The sequence below is a fragment of the Zalophus californianus genome, chromosome 7 (genome assembly GCF_009762305.2).
Source record: "Zalophus californianus isolate mZalCal1 chromosome 7, mZalCal1.pri.v2, whole genome shotgun sequence".
Classification (NCBI taxonomy): domain Eukaryota; kingdom Metazoa; phylum Chordata; class Mammalia; order Carnivora; family Otariidae; genus Zalophus; species Zalophus californianus.
In genome coordinates, this window is record NC_045601.1 from 99,543,944 (window position 1) to 99,561,911 (window position 17,968).

Consider the following 17,968-nt stretch of genomic DNA (forward strand, 5'->3'; position numbering starts at 1 on the left):
AGGTGTAAGGTTAGGTTGTTTATTTAAGATTTTTCTTGCTTCTTAAGGTAGGCCTGTATTATTATAAACTTCTCTCCTGGAATAGCTTTCGCTGCATCACAAATATTTTGGACCATTATGCTTTCATTTTCATTTGTCTCCATGTATTTTTTTTTAATGTCCTTTTTGATTTCTCAGTTGGCCCATTTATTCTGTAGTAGAATGTTATTTAACCTCCATGTGTTTGTGCTTTTTCCAGATTTTTTTCTTGTGGTTGATTTCTAGTTTCATAGCATTATGGTTGGAAAAGACGCATTATATGCCTTTGCTCATTTTGAACTTGTTGAAACTTGATTTGTGGCCTATTGTGTGATCTATTCTGGAGAATGTTCCATGTACACTTGAAAAGAATGTGTATTCTGCTGTTTTAGAATGGGATGTTCTGAATATATCTGTTAGATCTAACTGGCTTAATGTGTCATTCAAAGCCACTGTTTCCTTGTTGATTTTCTATTTGGATGATCTATCCATTGATATAAATGGTGTGTAAAATTCCCCTACTATTATCCCATGGCTATTGATTCCTTCTTTTATATTTGTTAATAAGTGCTTTATGTATTTGGGTGCTCCCATGTTGGGTGCATAAATATTTACAATTGTTATATCTTCTTGTTGGATTGTTCTCTTTATGATTATGTAGTGTCCTTCTTTGTGTCTTGTTACAGTCTTTGTTTTAAAGTCTATTTTGTCTGCTTGCTACCCTGGCTTTCTTTTTACCTCCATTTGTACAATAAATATTTTTCTATCCCTTCACTTCTTTTTTTATTTTAACTTTATTTATTTATTTGACAGAGAAAGACACAGCGAGAGAGGGAACACAAGCAGAGGGAGTGGGAGAGGGAGAAACAGGCTTCCCACTGAGCAGAGAGCCTGATGTGGGGCTAGTTCCCAGGACCCTAGGATCAAGACCTGAGCTGAAGGCAGATACTTAATGACTGAGCCACCCAGGCACCCCTATCCCTTCACTTTCAATCTGCATGTGTCTTTTTAGGTCTGAAATGAGTCTCTTGTAGGTAGCATATAAATAGGTCTTGCTTTTTTAACCATTCCATCACTCCATGTCTTTTGATTGGACCATTAGTTAGTTCATTCTCATTCATAGTAATTGTTGATAGGTATGTACTCATTGCCATTTCCCTACTTGTTTTATGGTTGTTTTTCTATTTCTTTTCTGTTCAGATAAGTGCATGTTTTAAGGTCCTTGATACATGTTGTCAATTGCTTTTCAGAGAGATTTTACAAATTTGTACTCACTTCACATATCTCAGAGTTATGAGATCCCTCACACTCTCTTAACATTGCCTTTAAACACCGCTTTTTTTCAATTCCTCTGAGAGTATGAAGCCAGAGGGAAAGAAATTTTCCTGGGTGGACCCTGACTTACTCTGAACAGAGTAAAATGAGTATAGTGATGAGCATGGGCTCTAAGTCAAATGGTTTGGGATCAAATCCAGCTTGGTTACCTACTTGCTGTTTGACCTTAAGCAAGTCACCCTCTGGACACATCCATTTATTCATCAGTAAAGTATATGGCAAAAGAAAAACTTCCTCGGAGGGATGTTAAAACCATTAAACATAACAGTGCTTTCTACATGCTTGGCATGTAATAGGTATTTGATGACAGTTTACCTGTCAGGCTACTTGAAGGAAATAGATGCCATACTGAATTGGACAATTTGAGGAGATGTTAATGAAGGAAATATTCACAAAAATCCAAATGGCATGGGACATTCCATAAGGCTAGTAACAGCGGAGTGTCCTTACTACCCCTTGCTTTAAAGGAGTGAGAAAAGGAAGTCATTGCTGGAATTATGGAGGTTATTGCCAGACAGTGCCATGATCTTTTGTGTATCTGGAACTCACTCGGTACAGGGAAAGACCTATGGGAAAAAATACCTTGCTCTCACTTTCTTTCTTCCCTTATCTCTTGCTTGTTCTATCATTTGGCTAAACCCAAGCTCAGAGGAAAGGAGAAGTTGATATAGAGCATGCAGGTCAACAGCATCCTGGGGCACTGAGCAGAGGAAAGAAAGGCAAAGTTTGGAAAAGGAGGTGTCAACAGAAGCTCTCCAGCACAATCAGCTTCCAGCTACCTTAATACATACCCTCCTTTTATTAATACAGCCAAACATTAAATTAACTTCTCTGTCCAACCCTTCATGCTCTTGGTCCTGCCAACTATATTGTCAACTCTAATTCCTATTCTTTTTTTATGTGCTGCCTCTGCATGTTCATATCTCTACATTGCACACTTGTGTAAGGATTATTTTTTTTCCCCCTGAGTTTTAGGGGCAATCTAAGTGCGATACCTTTTTACTTATCTCTTTATTTTATCATTTCAATCCATTTTTCCACAGTGGTGAAATCCTTTTAGATTCTGATCTTTCCTTCCCAGATTAATATCATTTGCCCATTCATTTAATAGTCTATAAAATCCTCATTCAGCTAACTGATTGAAATACTTAATAAAACTGAGCCTGAAAAATGTATTTCAGGTTGACATCTATTGTTAAGTTTAGTCTTTTATTTATAAGTTGTTTTTTAGACTTCTGAGTTCACTTATCACTATAATAAAAACTTGTTACCTGGAAAAATATACCTTTGAAGGGAAGTGACACAGAATCTTTTCAGTTTTGATTTATACATTTCAAATCTGATTTTAAAATCTGCCCATTCCCCACTATAATTTTACCTATTAGTAGACAGTGGTGTATTATTTTTCTCCCTGCTTTGTCCATGTGTTCCAGGCCTAAAGGTTGATTACTGGAACCCATCTGCCCAATTTTATGTGTATTATGCCTGAAGGAAAACCTTCAACCCATCTGTCTAATTCTACCACACCCTAAAGAAATCCCGACATGAAATAAATAATGACTGGTTAGTAAACAGACTTAATAGATGTGGACATTGGCAGAGAACACTGCCAGAGTATGTCTGCTGTCTGATGCCATCTGATCCAAGTCCTAACATTGTGGAATTATATTCTTGGTTGTCCTGCTTTTAAGTCAACTGGTGCTGGCAAAAGGTATCAACTGAATTTTCGTAGAGTAGAAAGATAGAATGCTATAGAATTAGAAGGGAAGTTTAAGATCAAAGCTTTGCTTAGAGGGTTATAGCTGCATCACAAATGCCAAACTCAGTTTCATTCTTCATTCAGTGATTGTCTCATTAATCTGATAAAACATTTGGGATAAGCTTAGAGTATTTCATTTATGTGTCCATTCTTTTATTCATCATGTATTTGCTCATTGCCTATTATTTGCCAAGTACCATGGGAGAAGTTGGATGCACAGAAATATTAGTCAACCACCCTAGTTCTCAAGAGATGTCTCAGTAAAATAGTGGAGACAAACGAGTAAAAACATAATTGGAAGAGTCCCATCTTCCAACCTGGAGGGAGCTTAAAGATAGAGGAAGAGATCTGAAAAGGCACATCTTTGTGGAAATATATTATACCTTCAGGAAGTTGTAGGGAATTGTCTGAATTGCAGGATTTATACATTGGTGGTAGCTGGTGAAGCTTCTTGGCTTTATACATTATGTTAAGGAGTTTAGAGCTTATCATGAAGGCAGTGAGTGGGTAGTCACTGGATAGTTTTAGGTAGGGAAGTGAAATAATTAAGTTTGGTCTTAGAAAGATCACTCCTGGGGCACCTGGGTGGCTCAGTCGTTAAGCTTCTGCCTTCGGCTCAGGTCATGATCCCAGGGTCCTGGGATCAAGCCCCACATTGGACTCCCTGCTCAGCAGGAAGCCTGCTTCCCCCTCTCCCACTCCCCCTGCTTGTGTTCTCTCTCTCGCTGTGTCTCTCTCTGTCAAATAAATAAATAAAAAAAAATTTTTTTTTTTTAAAGTCACTCCTGGTGGTGTGGATGGTGTATTGGAAGGGACACAGTGAAATGTGAGAAGCTATTGAAGTGTTTCAGGAGAGCAAAGGAATGAACTAAGGCATTGGAATTAAAGAGAAGGAATGAATTGCAGAAATACTGAGGGTATAAAAAATCACTAGAACCTAGTGGCAATTTTGATGTGAGGTGAGGCCCACATTTGAGGTTGGGAGATCTGGGTTGATGGTAGTGCCAGGATGGAATTACCTTTTTACCACTTGTTAGTTGAGTGACTATAGGTAAGTTACAGGATCTATCTCTGTCTCAGTTTCCTTACCTCCAAAATGGGAATAATAATAGTTCTTACTTCATGGAGTTTCATGAGAATTAAATGAGTGACTATTTATTAAAGTGCTTGAATAGTGTCAGGCACATAGGAAGCCCTTATAGTTGTTTGTTGAATACATAGACTCATACACCTCAAAATTAGATTTCAATGGAGTGTGTAAGTGGCTAAAATGTGGGGGAGCACCACCCTTTTAAGGGTGGTAGAGGAAGCTGAGTTCAGGGAGGAGGATGGAAAAGAAACAGAAATGTAGGTAGAATGAAAATGAAATGATAAGAAAATAATATCTTGAAACACAGGAGGGAATTTACAAGAAAGAGAGAGTGGTCATTAATATAAGATATAGCAGAGAGAGCAAAGAAAGTAGGAAAGGAAATCAGCCATCTTATTTTGGCTTTTTTTTTTTTTTTATAATGGCTGTCCAATATAGTTTTGATACAAAATGTTATTTTGCATGTGGAACAAAGAAAAAATTCAACACATTATTTGAGGGGCAGTAACTTTTAATGAGTTCAATACCATTTATCTATTCTTTAACAACTTTTTTTTTGACTTTAATATAATCTTAAGTACAATTGGACATATTAAATCTCAGGTTTAAAAATGAACAGTCATCCACATTAAAAGTGATGTCGTGAAACCTTTATATGCATTCATGAATAACTTTCTTTTGGATGAGCAAATGTGGCAAATTAGTAAATATTAAGGAGAGAATAATTTCTCTAATATGATGACTGTCCAAAGTTTTATTTATAGATTTATCCTGTCTCTGTCCCCTTCCTGCTTCCTTTCCTTTCTTACTCTTTCATTGAATGCCAGCTGTGTGCCAAAAATTCTTCCTGGGACTTGAGTACTCGACAGTAAGCAAGACAGATAAGATTCCTGTTTAATGAAATGAAGTAAAGTCCAGGTTGGATCTGTGCACCAGAGATTAGGGAGTTAGTAAAAGCCTTTCTGAAAAGTCATTGTGACCTCAGACCAGAGACACAAGAAAAAGCTAGACTTGCAAAGATTCGGACTACAGGTTTCCAGACAGAAGGCAGATCTAGTGCAAAAGTGCCAAGATAGAGCAGGAATGTGCTTTATGTTGTTGTAAAGCAGAATGGCAGCATAGTAGCTGGAGACTACTGAGCAGTAGACATGAGTTTCAGGAAGAAGGCTGGATTTTAAGCAATGTAGTGTCACTTGCTAAAGTATTAAGACATGAATGAGCCCAAATTGTGCTGAAAATTGTTACTTTTTCATAATCTCGTGAGTATAACTTTAATAAGACAGAAATTAGTTGAAGACTCTCATAAATATGGCAAATCTGGAGACCTATATTATAATTCTAGTTAAGCAACTTATTCTATAACTTCTGGAAAATTCTCTAGTAATAGATTTATAATAGTAATAGCACAGACCTCAATGATTGTGTGAATCATCTGTCTCATTGCTTGGATAAGGAAATTGAGATCCAGAGGGATTACTGATTTGTTTCTAGGTCTCCTAGCTGATAAAGACTAGGACCAGGATTAGACGCTATTTTAGTTACCTTAAATATTCATACCTGAAGCCAGTGCCCAGGGACTATCTTTACTGTGAGTACTTCCTGACTCCATTCACTAGGTTTCAGTATCTTTTTTTCTGGTCCTTTCAAAAGTTCATATTTTCATTATTGCATTCATTTTATTGTTATGAAATGGTATGTTTTCATGAATGCCTTCTGTGTATTAGATGATAGGATTCTTCAGACATTTTGTAACTGAAGTATCTAGTGCACAGTAGGCTACTGATACTGTGCTGTGTGACTGATTAGTATATACATAAATGAATGGATAGATCTAAGTCTTTCTTTCAGCTCAATGCCTTTTTCTTGTAACATTTTCATTGTCCCTAGACTTAAACGTCTACATCTGTAAGGAAGGAATTATAGTGTTAATGTGTAAATGACTGCAATGCTTCCCACCCCCCACCCTGGTATGAAAGGAATAAAACAGTGGTGAAACATATTGGAAAAGTTGGTGATATTCTACAAATCCAAAGTATTTTCAATTTTTAGTCTAAGAGAAGAAAACTCATAAAAATGCCCAACTCAAAGCCTGTTTAATAAACATTGGTTTGTTGATTGTTTTAAATTTTGCATTTCTTTGACCATGAGTAGCTGTCTTAAGTCATCTTTTTCACCAGTGTCTCTTCTTAGAGGAGACATCATTTGTATGCCTTAAAATGTGTTCTTTGTTATTTTAGATATCAATGATGTTAACATGTTATTCATTCAAATGTTCAACTCAATAGAGAGATTGATTGATTGATTAATTTAAAGAGAAAGAGTGTGAGGGTGGGAAGGGGCAGAGAGAGAATTTTAAGCAGACTTCACGCCCAGCACAGAGGCCAACATGGGACTCAGTCTCACGACTCTGAGATCGTGACCTGAGCCAAAATCAAGAGTCAGATGCTTAACCAACTGAGCCACCCAGATATCCAGGAAAGAGTAGTTTAATCTCATGGTTCTAAAATTGCAAATGGACAGTGCACTTCTGATAGTTTATAGGTGGATTTCAGAGAGGGATTACCAGTAATAATTAGTGTCTTTAAAAGTTAATAGAACCCTCCTTGATCACTAGGTAAGCAAGGACATGCCCTGCACATCAATTTCCCTGAGGACAAGGCAGTTCATTGTGTCTTTGGCCTGTCACAACCAGGTCACATGACATGCTGCCTCGTTGCTCAGTAATTATGCTAAGAACTGGGTTTTTATCTTAAAACTTGTCACATATTGTTTTGCAGAGCTAGTGATGGGTATTTGTCAGCCCTGTCTCACATTTGTAGCCAGGAGCCTAAGGTCATCATTAGCACATGACTTTGATTGTCAGGAAATGAAGTACTAGGTGTATGGAAGTTTCTTTCATTGCTTCCATGATTGGGACTTTCTCAATCCTAAAGAAGAAAAATCCATACACAGTTTATTGCCTTCCAAACTGACAGTTCTGTAAGGCTCATTGGATGATTAAGTAATAAAAAGGAGACAAACCAGAGAAAAGTGTAGATTAAAACATATCCTCTAGCCTAAAGCCACAATACCCAGTAGTTAGAGTCATTGAGTAGCCAGAGAGAATCTTGTAGTGATGTTTAAAAATAACATATTAAGTTAAAAATATATATATATATCTCCTCTTTCAAGTTTAACTATGATTAGAAAATAATACAAATAATCACACATTTAATGTGACTATAAGTATACCTAGATACCTGCAAAATGGATCATTTATAAATTAGTTGATATGAATCATCAGTCAACAAATCAGTTTCTGTTTACAGTGACAGTTCTCTAATTAAACTACGTGTTAGCTGATGAAATAAAAAAGAGACACAAAAGGGATGTTACTTTTAATTATTGTAGTTATTTAACTCTAAGACAAAAGCATAAAAGCTTTATTCTTTACAGGTTCAGGAAAACACTAAACTCCATTTCTGTGAGTCTTGAAGCAAACTGGCAGCCAATGTTTAATACGTATCTCAAAATGAAATTAAGCACCGAAATATCTCTTTATTTGCAGATGGATATTAGTTCTCTGACAGCTAAACATCACTTTATACTTAAATATATATGTATTTTAAAGCAAAACACTAACACAAGAAATGATTCTTCTGTTTTGTCAGGCTATCAGTCTCTACTAAACAGTAACATCCTTCCTTTAATATTTTAATATTTTGTAAGCCGGTGTTCCCCAAACTATATTTTGGATATTTGAACTTCTGTTACAATAACATAAGATTCCTTAGAAATTTATTATTTTTAAATTATTTAAATAGTGAATTATGTAATAAATAAAATAACTGTTAAGTATTATTTAATTATTTTTTGCATGGAAAAACTAAATTAACAGGTGATTAAATGAATGAATGAGTAATTTGTTTCCTTGTTTAGCAACCTCTTACCAGAGCGTATGAGTTTAAGATAAATTTAATTGTATTTTCTGCAGTTCCTTGGGCCGGACATTCAAATAAGTAATCACCTAATATTTTTACCATTGAAATGTCTAGTTTCTAGCACTGTAGAAACAGAACATTACTAGTTGGGAAGGGCTTGCCTTCTTTTTCTCAATTTCTCAATTTAAAGGTTAATTTTAAAATGTGTCATTTCTCCATTGTTACTACTACTACTTTTTACTATTATTACTACTAAGAGCCAACATTTTTTTAATTGTTATGTTAATCACCATATATTACATCATTAGTTTTTGGTGCAGTGTTCCATGATTCATTGTTTGTGCATAACACCCAGTGCTCCATGCAGAACGTGCCCTCCTCAATACCCATCACCAGGCTAACCCATCCCCCTACCCCCCTCCCCTCTAGAACCCTCACTTTGTTTTTCAGAGTCCATCATCTCTCATGGTTCGTCTCCCCCTCTGACATACTCCCCTTTTCTTCCTCTCCTGTTATCTTCTTTTTCTTTTTTCTTAAAATATGTTGCGTTATTTGTTTCAGAAGTACAGAACTGTGATTCAACAGTCTTGCACAATTCACAGTGCTCACCGTAGCACATACCCTCCCCAATGTCTATCACCCAGCCACCCCATCCCTCCCACCCCCAACCACTCCAGTAACACTCAGTTTCTTTCCTGAGATTAAGAATTCCTCATATCAGTGAGGTCATGTGATACATGTCTTTCTCTGATTGACTTATTTCACTCAGCATAACACCCTCCAGTTCCATCCACGTCGTTGCAAATGGCAAGATCTCATTCCTTTTGATGGCTGCATAATATTCCATTGTGTATATATACCACATCTTCTTTATCCATTCATCTGTCGATGGACATCTTGGCTCTTTCCACAGTTTGGCTATGGTGGACATTGCTGCTATAAACATTGGGGTACACGTACCCCTTCGGGTCCCTACATTTGTATCTTTGTAAGAGCCAACATTTTTAAAAGCATTTCAAACATTCTGTATTATATGTAGACACTGGACCAATGTATCACTAACATGCAGTACATCTTTAAACTCTCAATAAACATATGCTATTATTGTGCCTATTTTCTAGTTGCAGAAACCAAGGTTTACAGAAGTGAATAAGCTCACCCTTGTTTATAAAGGTTTAAGGATTTTTATACATTTTGCCAGTATGTGAATGAGTAAATTATGTATTAACTTTTATCTTAATATTCTATCAATTGTTGGACAAAATGATAGACCTCATCAATGATAAAAATTTGTCAGCCTAATAAAATCACTCTCAGGGGGGTTAGAGATTATCATTTGATTGTGCCTACTGGTTATTCTTATGACCAATCATTATTTCATTGGACTGAGAGTCCCTCTCTCCTGCATTTTTTTTTTTTTTATCCAGGTTTGATTCTACAGGAGAGGAGTGTTTTAGGAATAGGTGGTTCAAATGGACACTAGGAATTAAAAGCTAATTCATAATAAAATCTGCTTCACAATTTAATTGGTTTAGCACCATTTATCAGTTTGGGTCTGATAGTAGGAATGTTCTAGAGGCGGGGCGCCTGGGTGGCTCAGTCGTTAAGCGTCTGCCTTCGGCTCGGGTCATGATCCCAGGGTCCCGGGATCGAGCCCCACATCGGACTCCCTGGGAAACCTGCTTCTCCCTCCCCCACTCCCCCTGCTTGTGTTCCCTCTTTTGCTGTCTCTCTGTCAAAAAAATAAAATCTTTAAAAAAAAAAAAAAGAATGTTCTAGAGGCTCTGCTCTGAAGAAAATAGCTATAGCAGGACATGAGAAAAGTAGTTATGCTCCAGTTAGAAGCTCAACTTCTAAAGTCATCACCATATAACCTATTTCAGAGGACAAAAGAAAATGTGCAAAATTGATTTTGGGGGGGTAATTTCTTTCATGTGCAATCATGATATTTCATGGAACTTCAAGGTTTATGTGGACAGAAATACAAATTATTTAGAAACACAATTTGTTGCTTTGGATTTACTGAAAAGAAGATATGTCAAAACTTAAATCAGTATACATTAAATATATGTGGTTTTTTTGCATATCAATTATATCTCAATAAAGCTGAAAAATATTAATGGCATGGAGAAGCAGTGAAACAAATAGAATTTTGGTCAGTTTCCATTCTCTTGATCAACAAATACTTATTGATGAGTGTCCTTGAAACATAATAATAAATAAAGTTTTACTGGTTATGAAATATGATATGCATATACAGAAAAGTTTATGAAATAAAAAAGTACCCAGCTAAATTAAACAGAAGTCCATTCTAGCAGGTATGTAGTGAAATCTCATTATTGTTTAATTTGCATTTCTCTCATTTCTAACATGATTGAGCACTTTAAAATTTTTTTATTGTCTATTTGATATCTTGTTTTGTGCAGTAGATGTTCTCTTGCCCTTTTTTAAATGATGTATTATCTGTTTTATATTGATTTATTGGAGTCATTTATATATTGTAGAACATACCTTTTGTTGGTTATATTATTGCAAATGTCTTTGCCCACTCTCTGGCTTGTTTCTTCACTCTCTTAATGGTATCTCTAGATAATTGGAAAATCTTTATTTCAATATAGACCATTTTATAAACCTTTCTCAATATGAATTGTATATTTTGATTGAACTGTGGTCAGCAAGCACGTGCTATATGATTCCAATCCTTTTAAATTTGTTAAACTTACTTTACAGTCACCATAGGATCAATATATGTGACTCTCTTGTGCATGTCTGAAAATGATACATGTTCTTCATGAGTTCAGTTTTTCATCTCTATTGTTAGATTTGGCAATCATATTATTCAAAACCGCTATATGCTCACTGCTTGTTGTTTATTCTGTGAGTTATGTTTGATTTTCCACTGTTGTTATAAATACATCTATTTTCTTTGTAATTCTGTCAATTTTTGCTTTATTTTATTTTGCAGCTATGATGCTAGGCACATAGATGCTTAAGATTATTCTAATATTGGTGAAATGGGTCTTTTTTACTCTGGAGTATTCCTCTTTATTTCTAATTGTTTTCTGCAAGCAAGAAGATTGGTAAAAATAACTGGTTCACCAATTCTGTGATAAAATATAAATGAACTCTGTTGGCAGTACAGTCTTGTCTCTCGATTAACTCTCTGTAAAGAGAAGGAGACCATCAGGGAGAAGGTACTTTGGGCATAGTTTAGAAGTACTGAGATAAGCCATGGTATGCTGTGACAGCCCATAGGGGGTCACTTAACTCAGTCTTAACTGACAAGGAAAGATCCCAAAAGAGGTGGCATCAGACCTGCCTTTGGGCTTAGGTGACTCAGCTTTTGAGCATGTCAAGGAAACTGCGGGGGGTGGGTGGGGTGGGGGTGGAGGAAGGGATCTAGATGGACAAAGTGGTTTCCAATCATTTGTTATTTCAAAGTATTTTCAATTGCTTGAAACTATAAATAGATAAAACTGTAGTGAAGACCTCGGGGCATTCATCTTTGTCCCTATTCCATACTATTTCTTCAGGACAAGCTCCTTGGGGGAGAATTACTGTAGCAAGGGGTATGGACTTTTTTTTTTTTTTAAGATTTTATTTATTTATCTGACAGATAGAGACACAGTGAGAGAGGGAACACGAGCAGGGGGAGTGGGAGTGGGAGAAGCAGACTCCCCGCTGAGCAAGGAACCCAAAGCAGGGCTCCAACCCAGGACCCTGGGATCATGACCTGAGCCGAAGGCAGATGCTTAATGACTGAGCCACCCAGGCGCCCCGGGGGTGGACATTTTTATGCACAAAAGAGGGCATCTAATTCAAAATCATAGAAGGCTGTTAGAAATAAATTACAGTGGAGCCAAGCTTTGAGGGATGATTAGGAATTAGACAGGACAACGGTGGGGATATTAAAGCCCGGGGACGCTCATGTGCAGAGGGGAGAGCATGGAGGGGACTGGTAAGTCAGTCAGTGTGTGTTGGCTTAGGTACAAGGTGTGGGGAGTCATGTAGAGAGAGTGGGCTTAAGTGTAAACCAGGTTTATACTTGATTCCATCAAAGAGCTTTAGTTAATAAAATAATGTAAGTTTCTTTTCCCTGTCTCTTACCTTTGAAGTTCATGGAATCCATTTGTACCATATTCCTCAAATCATTATAACAGCTATCTTTTGTATACCAGAACTTATTTCTTCCATCTCCCCAGGTGATTTTAGCATCTGGAACATATTCTGTTTCCCCTCTGTTGCCCACCATCACACTAAGTAATGGCAACCTCTCTTTACTTCTTTCCTGTTCCCCTATGTCCACATGTCCTAGGATGGTGCCTATTAAGTCTAAGCCGAGGCTCACCACTTGTTAGCTGTGTAATTTCTGGCAAGTTACCTAACCTCTCTTTGTCTCAGTTCCTTCTTGAGAACTCAACAGTAATCCATCAGAGGGTTGGAAGAATTGAAGGAAATGAGTTCATGAATGCAAAAACAGCCATCATGTCTGCAGCACAGCAATAATGATTTCCCCCCAGCACGGGTATCTAATTTCATCCAGGTTGAAAAACGCCTTTTGCTACAGTTTAGAGCAGGTTGAAGAAGCTGGGAAAAGGAAACCCAGAGAGGAACTGCATTATCTTGAGAGCTTTCTCTCAGAGGTGGCCACTGTCATTTAGGGACAAAGCCCAAGCTGGTGGGAGCCCTCACCTCTCTTTGATTGCTAGATTTGAGAATAAAAGAGGAGCCTGGCCTTCAGGGCTTCCCATTCACCAGCTTTTACAAATTCAAGAGGTACTGCATTTTAATGTGAAAATAGCATATTTTTTTTTCCTCTTAGGTCATTCTTGTCTTCTTTCTACCCAGTCCCTATCCTCTATCGTCCCCTTCCCCCACATCACACACACAAAAAAATCAAACTCTGGTCAATTTCAGATACCAAATTATCACGGCAGAGACTAATTTTGCCCAGACTTTCTGCGAAAGCTCACATGTGCTGCAGTTTGGGGTTGCATAATTGATTTAATCTCTGATTTTAGAGGAACGCTGAACTCTCTTTGTGGGACTCTGCATACGTTTCTCTAGGGCAAAAACTGTTCTACTTTTTTCTCTCTGGTATCTGTTTAGTGCTAGGCCATTCCCCCTCCCCCCCCAACAATCTAAACTACCCTCCGTGAAATAAATGAAATCACAGTTGGAAAACGGCTTACTGGACAGACTTAAAGCTGCCAGATAAGAGCTACACCACACACACTTTTTCTTAACATTCTCCTCCTCCCCTGCTTTTCTTCTTTCTGCTCTAGCACATCTTTGTTTGGGCTGAGAGGCTCCATTAGTCACTCAGCTGAGGATTGGCACTGCCTCTGTGGAGTAACAGCAGACTTGAGCAATTCATTGGGAATACACAGGCTGTGGGGTTGATCCTCGCCCACTGGCCTGCTGTATGGCTCCAGGCAGATTTCCTTACCTCTGGGAGGCTTACTTCCAACAGGGCCTCATGGACTAATGGCTGCCAAGGCTAGACTATAAAGATGTAACAAGCTGTAAACTCACAACTCACATGGGAACCTTTTGGCTGACCAGGTATATATATGGAATGCTGGCTGAGGAGAATGATTTTATACCCCCTGAAAGACCACTTAACCAAAATGACAGCCAGGCAATTTTGAGTTTACCAGTGACTTCACACTGTATTTGGCAACCTCAGTTTTAGTTATGTTTTCAGGAATTTCTAAACTGGAAAGTCTCATTTGCTAACAAATGTTCTTTGTCAACCTGTTTGATCCAGTGTAGAGTTTGGGGACTATCTTCACACTAGTTGCTTCTTGAAAAACGAAATCTTTGTAATACTTTCTGTGTCTTAAGATGTATGTTCTGCAGAAAATAACCCCTTTGTTAGGTCGATACGAACACTCTTCCAGCAGAATTCCCCAGACAGTTTGCATCCTGTAAAAGTGACCAAACTCCTCTGTTTGCATCAGTGGAATGAAGTCAGAAGTCAAAAGCGATGCTGACCTTCGTAGCCTGAACGGATTATCTCCTTATGCTGCTAAAATAATTTAGGCTTAGAAAAGAACCTAGTACTTGTTTAATAAATCGCTTGCCATAAATTATTCAAATTCACCATTGTTCAAATTCAGACGCTTACATAATAGTTGGAGAATTTTGGACGAGTCCCTTAACCTCTAAGCTTTGTTATATATGGATATTTAAAACTGAGATAAGAATCATGCTTACTTCTCAGGTTTGCTGTGAAGATTAAATGCAAAAATGCACGTAAAGCAATTTGGAGATCCAGCCACAGACAGTGTATCAGCCAGGTTTTGCTGTAATAGTGTGTAACAAATACCCGCCCCAAAGCTCAGTGGTTTACAACCACAAATATTTATGCTAGCGTCAGTTCCGTGTACTATTCAGGTGTGCTGTGTATGTCTCTTCATTCAGGCATTAGGTGTTATTTAAAGAATTCTCCTTTCATAACACAGAACATAATTGCCGATGATCTGGTGAAAACTGGCAAAGTATTTGAAAGCATCAACTCAGAACTGGTATTACTATCACTTCTACCCAAATTTCATTGGCCAAAACAAATCACATGACCAGGCTAAATTTTAGTAATCAGGAACGTATACCCTCCTAATGGAGAAAGAACGGTGAATATTTGCTGAGCAGTAATCCGGTCTACCTCTGAGAAGTTTACTACATCCCGTTTTTTTCCTGTTTCTTATTTTATCTATGTGACCATTGGCTCTTGTCCATATAGCCTACCTGATAGCATCTACTTTGCATTCTCTAAATTACATCATGATTCCCTCCTCTCTCTTTTAATTTCAAATTTACTTAAACAATATACTTTTCTTTGTAAACAGGTACTTTGGAAAATCCCTTAGAAAAAGAACAAAAGCTTCTGATTCTCCTTAGAGCCTCAGAGGGAGTTTTCTGTGACCGTTTCAATGGAATTCGTATTGATCCAGGAACAATTGGTAAGAGTATAATATAGTTTTTTATTAAAAATGAAATGAAATGTGTGTGTTTCTGATATAGAAGTACCATCCATAGAACATCTACTAAATTCCAGGCACTCTTCTAGATAATTTATATTTATTATTTCACTTACCAGGTCTCCTGTAACAGTGTCCATTTCACAGTTGTCAAAAATAAGACTTCGAGATGATGAACGATATGCAGAAGGCCACACAGCTTTCTAGTGTCAGAGCTTAGATTTATATCCAGATTTATATCCAGATTGGTCCTCCTGGACTAAGGAGTCTGTTATCAACTGTAAATACTATTTGGTTGTTGAGATATTTTTTAATTGATAGATCTATAGATTATTAAGAAACATTTACTGTTGACAGTTTCTTCACTTGATGCTGTCACAGCACCAAATCCTCTTTTAAAATTGACCTGTGTAAGAGCACAGAAGCTGGGACCAGCCTTGCACCAACCAGGATGTGAGAGCCACACTAACTCCATTTTAAGGGATAGGTATAAGAGGCTGTTTATTCTAGCATTTTCTCACTTTCTTTCAATGGCATTACTAATTTTCTAAGATCTCAGCAACCCAGTAAAATGGAAGCAATCATGTTAGGATGGTGTGAAGTTTGATACCTAGTTTCTTCATGTTTAGCCATTGCCAGATAGTACTGTACTTTGACAGGGCTTTATTGTTTCCAAAGGATTTTTCATCCATGCTTTTATCTTTTTAAGAATATGAGGTTCAAGAATATTTTTACTTTTTTCAAGTTGACAAACTAAATGGATAATAGGAACATTCAATTTATTTTTGCCTGTGGTGTCCACTCCGTTTTTTGCAGCACCCCGTTGGATTAAACTTTGTTTTGGGAGTATGCAAGGATGCCTGTCTTAATCCTCGACTCCAACCATGCAGCGAAGCTAGTGTTTTAAAAATTTTCTCTGGTATTAAATTGAATAAAGAATGATATATTTATTTCACTGCATGCTTAAAATTTTGTGACATTATAAGTAAATGACAGATCTTAATTTCTTTAAGTATTACAATCTGGAAATAACTAAATGGTGTAATTTTACAGTAGATCTTTGATGATTGAAAATGATCAAGAAATCTGCTTGTCTGGTCACTCGGATTTTCTGCATAACTCAAATTTAAGGAAACTAACTAGTTTATGCTAAAATCTGTGTTGTTGGAAATTTCTCTAAATTACTTCACATACCTCCCCTTCCTAGGTTACCTAGCCAATAGTAAAGAAGATGGAATTTTTTAAAGATGATGATGATGATGATGATATCATATGAAATATATACATATGTATATAGTCATATATATATGACTATTGTTATGAAAGATTGATTATTCCAGGACATGTCCTGAAAGTGAGAATGTTTCTTACATTTCCATTAATCCTGATTTAAGTTTTATGACTTTTTTCTGAATTAGAGTATGGAAAAAAAATAGGTAGTGACATAAACAGTTGGTTAGGTTCTAATTGATTGAGACTTATTTTTTGTTCACATTGGATTAAAACCCAAGGCATAGTATTTGTACCTTATGGGTGGTGTTTGGTTCTTCTATTCATATGTTTTCTGCTAAAAATTGTGAAATCTTTAGATTTCAAGATTAGTGATTTGCAAAACATGGCGTGCGGTAATCCAGGAGTATGCAGACAATACATCTGGGTTCAGGAAGAAAATATTAGAACTCTATTCAAACATATGTGCATATATTCATATATATGTATGTTTTTCTAAAAATAAATAGATACACATGCATTAGGGGTGCACAGTCATAATTTTGTTACTGCTTGGGTTCATGCTTAAAACATTTTGAGACCACTGGAATATGAAGAATTGTGCTTCATGTGATTTTAAGTGGCAATAAAACATGTAAGAGGAAAGACCTGAAGGAATAAAACTGGACTGCATCAAGCATGTCCCTGGTACGACTTTAATTTATGAGTCTGAAATAAATTATATTTTGAAACAAAGGAGCTAGAGATCTATCCTTTGATATCTGTAATACAAAAAAATATGAGGTCCAACCACTGAAAACAAAGCTAATAGCACCAAATCTCTTTCCTCGGGGAATAAAATTACCCTTGCCTTTTGGAAAGTGAAGCCTATAACATAAAATATCAAAACCAGTTAACTTCCAACAGAATTACAAATGGTTTGGAGTCACTTAATGGTAGAATTTAACTAGTTAGTCATTGGAACGGTCTATTTCCCAACTTTTAGATTACTAGATGTGGTGTAGCATTAATTTCTCTATAGCTTTTAAGAGAACGAGAGTACGTTCTGTAGCCACATGATATATATTCAACCTGCTGAAAATAGAGAACTTAAATATTCTTTGATAAGGTAGACATCTTCATATATAGTTTCCATATCACATATCTTGCACAATAAGTTCTCTAGTGAGTTTTACTTAGGTGGCCCTAATTCCTCTGAAAATTTCTTATCCAACTGATGCTCCTTTTCCTTTCAGGGGTATATGGGAAAGTCCAGCTTCATGGTGCTTGTCCTAAGAAATCCTGGACCCGTCTTGCAGCTGACATCGCCTCGGGCAATGAGAGGTAAGACATGAGAGTAAGTTAGGGATATATTTGCTTGTTTGGTTTGCTGATGATTCAGGTTTTGTTACAATATGAAATTAAATTTTAGATTAAGACTCAAAACTCAAGGATGAATAAATGGTAAAATAAGGGACTAGAAGGAATTTTAAAAAAAACTCTGCAACATAATAGTAGAAGAAGAAAACAAACCAAAGGCAGAGGAATCTATCATTTATTTAGGGAGTAAAGGTTAGATAATACATGTTTACGGCTATCAATAAATCTCTAAAAATATGGATTCTGTGACATAATAGATAAAATGTAAAGTGAC

At 36.7% G+C, this 17,968-nt stretch overlaps 1 protein-coding gene across 6 annotated transcripts in view; it reads left to right on the forward strand.

Moving 5' to 3' along the window:
* Positions 1-17,968, forward strand: part of PKHD1 (PKHD1 ciliary IPT domain containing fibrocystin/polyductin) — a 471,355-nt gene that overhangs the window by 305,519 nt on the left and 147,868 nt on the right. For all 6 annotated transcript variants that reach the window (XM_027602298.2, XM_027602301.2, XM_027602300.2 and 3 more), the window contains 2 exons: positions 14,974-15,087; positions 17,571-17,658. In XM_027602298.2, the coding sequence (XP_027458099.2) occupies positions 14,974-15,087; positions 17,571-17,658 (202 nt within the window). The remainder of the gene's footprint in view (positions 1-14,973; positions 15,088-17,570; positions 17,659-17,968) is intronic.